Here is a 6618-nt window from a genome sequence, read left to right on the forward strand (position 1 = left end):
TCAGGGCTTGATCTTGGCTGCGCCTCGTGTCGAGGGGAACGGCAGAGGCAGGGGTTCCGGGGCAGCCGTGTAGTTGGTACTACAATCCACGTAGTGGTAGGTTTCCAAAGCGCTCTGCGTCACGTGGCCGATGTATGAGAGCTTCACCGATGTCCTGGGAGGGGGGGGGCGGGGGGGGGAAGAGTACTTTAGTGGGGACAGGACCTGCGCCAGCAATTCCGCTATCAAAATTAAAAAAAAACCAGCAAGTTTTACACTCATCACATAACTCCTCTTCCCCCTTGAAAGCTGCAGAGCCTCTCAGATTTTTGGTCACGATCGCTCACTGCAGCGGGCATGGATATGCAGAGCTAGCGAGTGCGGCCCTTGGAGCACACCACCCCTCACGTGAAAGCTCGGCATGGAGCTAATCTGGTGTCTTCTCCTCTCTATCTTACATTTCACCCAGCTGTGGCAACTGGCCTGGATTAAAAGCTGACACAGTGAACCAGGCTGGGGTGCTTGCCAAGCGGGATTTTCTTCGTGTACCCTAGATTTGCTGTGGCAGCAATTCCCTTTTGAGTCAGGAGCCGAGCGGAGAACCACCTACCTCATGAAGATCACTATGTTATGTACCTTCACCTTGGGAAACGTGCAAAAGAAACTGGAAGAGACCAAAACAAAGAAACAGGTCAGCACAGGCTAAGCAGGGTTGCAGAGACGCTTGCGTTTCTCGGTATCTTCTGATGATGTTTTCCCCTTTGGTGCTAAGTCAACTCGAGACACAGTCCAAAAACCATGTCACAACATACCGACAAAGTGGCCTTTCAAGTCATTTCCAGCAAACAGTTACTTTCCAGGATGTTAACAGAAAACAAGTCATTTCCAGAGCAAATTCTAATTAAAGCAGCTTACACCCGCCCTCTTCCCCAGCTGTATACAGAGAGTAAGTAAATCCTTACTACACATAGGAAAAGGGTCCACCCAGCTCTGCCTTCACAGTGAAATTCACCTGTAAAAGATAAAAGAAAAATACATTCACATGCAGCTTGAGTACTTGTTTAAATCCACCCCTTTTAGAGTCTTTCCTACCTTCTGCTGCCTTTTGGCTGGTGTGCATAAAGCACAGGCTACTCTAGCCATGAGACTATTTTACCAAGCAAAGCTTTAAGGTATAGACACACCACCATCAAGTTAACTCGCAGTGGTGCACAGGTTTCATACTTGATTTGGTGATGCTTATAAGTGCAATAAAAGATGAATACCAGTTTGTCACTCAGTGGCTGGATGCTGGAGACGTTGGTGATCTGCTGGGTTCCCACCACGGTGTTCATGTACTGCACCTGACTGGTCAGGCTGGTCACCGTCACCGAGTAGAAGTTGGAGTTCCTGATCCGTAAGGTGGCCTGGATGGAGAGAGGGGGGGAGACGTGAGTAGCAGTGACCTTCCTGGCAGCTCAGCACAGAATTTATTCCCTCAGGAACACAGATGCGCAAAAACTTTACCGTGATGGCAAGAATGACAACCGAGTTCTTCTTGTCGAACCAAATCTGAACCACTTTAATACCATCGTCATCTACCAGGACAGAGTGTGGGAACAGGAAGAAAACCACCAGCCCAGATATCAGCAGGCAGAGCAGCACCGACAGCAGGACATACAGCTTCCTGGAAGAGGCAGGGAAGGGGTCACCTCCTTTGCCCTAGAACAGCATCTGCAGCTGCAAGAGACCTTGTATCTGAAACTCAAGCTAGGCAGCAAACAACACGTATTTGTTCTTCCCTGGAAGAGACATGGAAGTGCTGCTCTAACGTTTTCGGTATCTGAAATTGCTCAAAACCATCACCCTTTAAACAGTTTATTTTTTGGTAATGAGTAACCAAAGAATCATTTTTGCCCCCATAGTGTTTTCACAATACAGTATTTTTGCTGTTGGTAAGGCAGTTTCTTTCTAAAAGCTTCAGTAAAGGGCGCGGGGATGAAGCGTGTGAGTAGGATCATTGTTTCCACGTTCACCCCACAGTGGGATTTCACAGGAAGTATTTAAAGTTACACTTTAAACTGTATTTGTTGGCATACTTGGATGAAAACAAACCGTTAGATGAAGGAGAGGCTGCAGACTGAGTGAAGTGTTTAGTTGCGGCAGTAAGCGACAAAAGAGCTCTGTTTGCTCTTCGAAAAGATGTTACTACTCTCTTACTACATGCTTACGTTCTCTGTGGACGAAGCCGTTGGTCACTGTAGGGTATCAGAGCCACCAACTCATTCACCTGCTCTGGAAAGCAAAAGCAATGTGTTAACCGGTTCCATATACATGCAAGGTCGCTCGTGCAAATAAGCAACGTTTTCTTTTTGTACTTAAGCCTGAGAGGAGCAGTCACCTGTGGGAATGCAGCCAGTGCCTTGGCAAGTGGGACAGGTGATGCTGTCCTGACCCGTGAATTCAACGTACGGAAACTTGGCAATGTCTTCCACACGGTCTCGGCTATCAAGTAAGTCATCATCATTATCCTCAGCCTTATTCCTCTGCCTGGAGGCAGCGTTATTAACAGAGAGGGAAAGCACAGAACCCATTGCAGCTGCTGGGGAGAAGCCACATAACCTATGACAGAGGCAGCAAGAGCAGTCCTGGTTATTAAATGGGTTTTCAACCTGCTTCTGGCCAACAAGGAAACCCTACCCTGAACCACAGGCATGAAGGGAACAGCCTTCCTCCTCAGAGACCCATCAACAACAGCCCTTAGAGAAACACCCCCACACAGGGACACCCTCCTGAGGGGTCCAGCACCCACCACATAGAGCCTCCCCCCTCAGGGATGACTCCCCCAGCACCCTACAAAAAGAGGTACCCTACTTAGGGACACCTCAACAGAGGCTCACCTCCAGCCAGCCCCTCAGAAGAGAGACACCCCCCCTAGAACCCAACAACCTCCACAGAGACAAGACCTACACCGCTCAGGACCCCCAAATAAGAGACATACCACCCCTCAACCTCCACCACCCCTCAACCTCCACCACCCCTCAACCTCCACCACCCCTCCCAAATGAAGACTCCCCCCCAAACGACCCCACCGGGACCTGCCCCCCAACGGAACGCCCCCTCAGGGACACCCCCCAGCCAGGGGACACCCCCAAAGGCCCCCCCATAGCCCGCGGCCCAGCACAGCCCCTCAGACCCGCCACCGCAGCCTCACCTCCACCCGCGCAGCCGCCGTCGCTATGACAACGCCGCGAGGCGGCGGTAGGCGGAGCCCAGCGTTCGCTCCACCCCTCCGCCCCCGCCGCCGGCGCAGGCGCAGAGCGCGCAGGGCGGGATGAAGAGGGCGGGTTTCCGCAGAGCCCGCCCCCTTGCTAACGCCCCGCCCAGTACACGCCCGGGCGGGGCGTTTCGTCACGGCGGCACCGCCCCACCCGCGAGGGGGAATGGGCGGGGCTTTGGGGCACCGCCTCACAGTGACGAAAAACCCCGCCTGGGCGTGCCTCTCCCTCAGTGCGCATGCGCCGGACTGCAGCGGGGCGATGCCCACGACCACACCCCTATGGCGCGTCTGAGGGGCGTGTCCGGCGGTGCGCATGCGCTGAAGCTACGCGGGGGGTCTCCGCGGACGGGGCGGGGGCTGAGTAAACTGCGGTGGGCGTGTCCTCGTGCGCATGCGCACTACGGGATTGGCCCCTCCCTACCCGCGCATGCGCACACACGGGACTGGGCGCCGGAGCAGAGCGCGCATGCGCGGCGGGCGGAACCAGTGTGGGCTTGACAGGGCCTGTATGGAACCTTGCCAGACCAGTATGAGGGTACCCGACCCAATATGGAACCTTCACGCACCAGTATGAGGGCCTCCGTCCCAATATGGACCCGCCCCCACCAGTGTGAGGGCACCTGATCTAGTATGGAACCCCGACACCCCAGTGTGAAGACCCCCATCCCAGTATGACCACTTCCACGCCACTATGAGGGCCCCCATCCCAGTATGGAGCCCCACCATACCACTATGAGGGCCCCCATCCCAGTATGGAGCTCTACCATACCAATATGAGGGCCCCCATCCCAGTATGGAGCTCTACCATACCACTATGAGGGCCCCCATCCCAGTATGGAGCTCTACCATACCACTATGAGGGTCCCCATCCCAGTATGGAGCTCTACCATACCACTATGAGGGCCCCCATCCCAGTATGGAGCCCCACCACCACCACTATGAGGGCCCCCATCCCAGTATGGAGCCCCACCATACCACTATGAGGGCCCCCATCCCAGTATGGAGCTCTACCACCACCACTATGAGGGCCCCCATCCCAGTATGGAGCTCTACCATACCACTATGAGGACCCCCATCCCAGTATGGAGCTCTACCATACCACTATGAGGGCCCCCATCCCAGTATGGAGCTCTACCATACCAATATGAGGGTCCCCATCCCAGTATGGAGCTCTACCATACCACTATGAGGGCCCTCGTCCCAGTATGGAGCTCTACCACACCACTATGAGGGCCCCCATCCCAGTATGGAGCTCTACCATACCACTATGAGGGCCCCCATCCCAGTATGGAGCCCCACCACCACCACTATGAGGGCCCCCATCCCAGTATGGAGCCCCACCATACCACTATGAGGGCCCCCATCCCAGTATGGAGCTCTACCACACCACTATGAGGGCCCCCATCCCAGTATGGAGCCCTCCCACCACCACTATGAGGGCCCCCGTCCCAGTACGGAGCTTTCCCATACCAGTATGCAGGCTTGCGTGCGCCTGTGCAAGCTCATGCGATGCCGTGCTTGTTTGTGCAAGGCCGTGTGCACTCGTGCATGCTGGTGCAAGGCTCTGTGTGCTTGTGCACGCTCGTGCAAGCTCATGCGAGGCCACGTGTGCTTGTGCACACTCATACGAGGCCGCGCATGCTTGAGCGAGCTCGTGTGTGCTTGTGCAAGGCCATGTACTCTCGTGCGTGCTTGTGCAAGCTCATGCGAGGCCGTCCATGCCCGTGTGAGGCCATGCAAGGCTGTGCGTGTTTGTGCACGCTCGTGCAAGCTGCATGTGCTCGTGTCAGGCCGTGCGTATTGTGCGTGCTCGTGCAAGGTCACGCGTGCTTGTGTGTGCTTGTGCAAGGCTGTGCGTGCTCATGCAAGCTCGTGTGAGGCCACGCGTGCTTGTGCGAGGCTATGCAGGGCCACGCATGTTTGTGCATGCTCGTGCGAGCTCGTGTGAAGCCGTGCAAGGCTGTATGTGCTTGTGCATGTTTCTACGACACCGTGCGAGGCCGTGTGTGCTCGTGCGAGCTTGCGCAGGGCTGTGCACGCTTGTGCAAAGCCACGTGTACTTGTGCGAGGCCGTGCATGCTTGTGGACGCTCACGTGTGCTTGTGCGAGGTGGCACAGCAATATGAGGCTGTGTGTGCTGGTACGAGGCTGCTCAAGACCACGTGTGCTCGTGCCAAACATGCGAGGCCGTGCACACCTGTGCGAGGCCGTGCAAGCCCGGCGCGCTCCCTCCTTTGCCGCAGTCTCACCAGACGTCACCTCATTCTCCCCCGTCGCAGCCTGGGGGTGTCAGTCCGGGGGTCCTCAGCACCCTGATCCTGAGCTCTGCACCCCGGGGACGCCCCCGCCATGAGAAAAAACTACGGAAAAAGCCCAGTTCCCCCAAAAAACAGCCCTGCGGGATCTCTGCCTGTGTGTCGGCAGCGCCGGGCGCCCAATCGTTGCCCCGTCTCCTTTATTATCCCCTCCCCAACTCTCCTGATGTTTTTATTTCATTTTTTCCCCCAGTTTTACAGCTCAAAGGCCCTGGTGCAGCAGCCGGTTCAGCCCAGCATCGCCCCCAGCACCCTACAACCCCGCCCCGATGTGACGCAGCATCTCAGGTGTTTCTAAACAGCTAAATTTTGGGGAAAAAATAGTCCAACCAGCTCTTCCCTCCCACCACTCCCAGTCCCAACAGCTCGAGGACAGGAGCAAGCAAAAACGCCTCATTTGGGTTGACATTTATTTAATAAACTCGCTCCTGTGCAAACGCTGGTGGATTTCTTTTCCGCCGCAATAAACGTGAAAGCTTAGTGGAAAACTGAATTCCTTCCCCTCATAATCGCCCAAACCATCAAAATAAAGTTTACAGCAAAATTAAATATTCCCACTGGCCTCACGTGCTCCGGAGGCTGCGTCTCCCGCACACCGCAGCCGTCGGAGCTGCTCTCCCGTGCGTCGCCGATGGAAACTTTATGGATCATTTATTCTCTCCTTCCCAGGAGCAAAATGCCAGGGAGAGGGAGGCTTCCCGGCTCACCTTCCCCCCCCGCACCGTGCTAATTGCCACCTCCTAATTGCCTAATTGCGGGCTGTGCATTTCCCATCGCCCCCGAGATGGTTGTTGCACGCCTGAGGAAGGTGCTGGGTGCAGTATCGACCCATGCGGATGGACATCTGCATGGACAGATGCTGCAAACGGCACGCTGAGAAGGGATGGGGAAGGGGAAACCAGCACCGAGCCCCCCGGGGACGGGCTGCGGGGTGAGCTCAACCCTATATTAGACAGCAGAGAATCCCAGGGGGAAGGGGAGAAGCTGCCCCCAAAGACAACAGTGCAAAACCCCACAGCAGCCCCTCTTCAGCCCCTCTTGCCATGTTGTGTCCCGGGCTTAATC

At 55.7% G+C, this 6618-nt stretch overlaps 1 protein-coding gene across 1 annotated transcript; it reads right to left on the reverse strand.

The window, feature by feature from the left end:
* On the reverse strand, positions 1–2552 carry TMEM106C (transmembrane protein 106C). Its single transcript, XM_009819363.2, has 7 exons — positions 2360–2552; positions 2190–2253; positions 1486–1645; positions 1245–1385; positions 942–991; positions 590–643; positions 1–154 (listed from the first exon to the last, which is right to left on the reverse strand). The coding sequence occupies exons 1-7, from the start codon at positions 2550–2552 to the stop codon at positions 1–3; spliced, it is 816 nt and encodes a 271-aa protein (XP_009817665.2).
* Positions 2553–6618: the final 4066 nt, after the last annotated feature.

The sequence above is a fragment of the Gavia stellata genome, chromosome 36, assembly GCF_030936135.1.
Source record: "Gavia stellata isolate bGavSte3 chromosome 36, bGavSte3.hap2, whole genome shotgun sequence".
NCBI classification, from domain to species: Eukaryota; Metazoa; Chordata; class Aves; order Gaviiformes; family Gaviidae; genus Gavia; species Gavia stellata.

Coding starts and splice junctions, on each gene's coding strand:
- TMEM106C (XM_009819363.2), bottom strand. CDS start 2,552: ATGGGTTCTGTGCTTTCCCTCTCTGTTAATAACGCTGCCTCCAGGCAG. Junction 2,254..2,359: donor CACTGGCTGCATTCCCACAG/GTGACTGCTCCT, acceptor TTTGCTTTCCAG/AGCAGGTGAATGAGTTGGTG. Junction 644..941: donor GGACCCTTTTCCTATGTGTA/GTAAGGATTTAC, acceptor GGTCTCTTCCAG/TTTCTTTTGCACGTTTCCCA.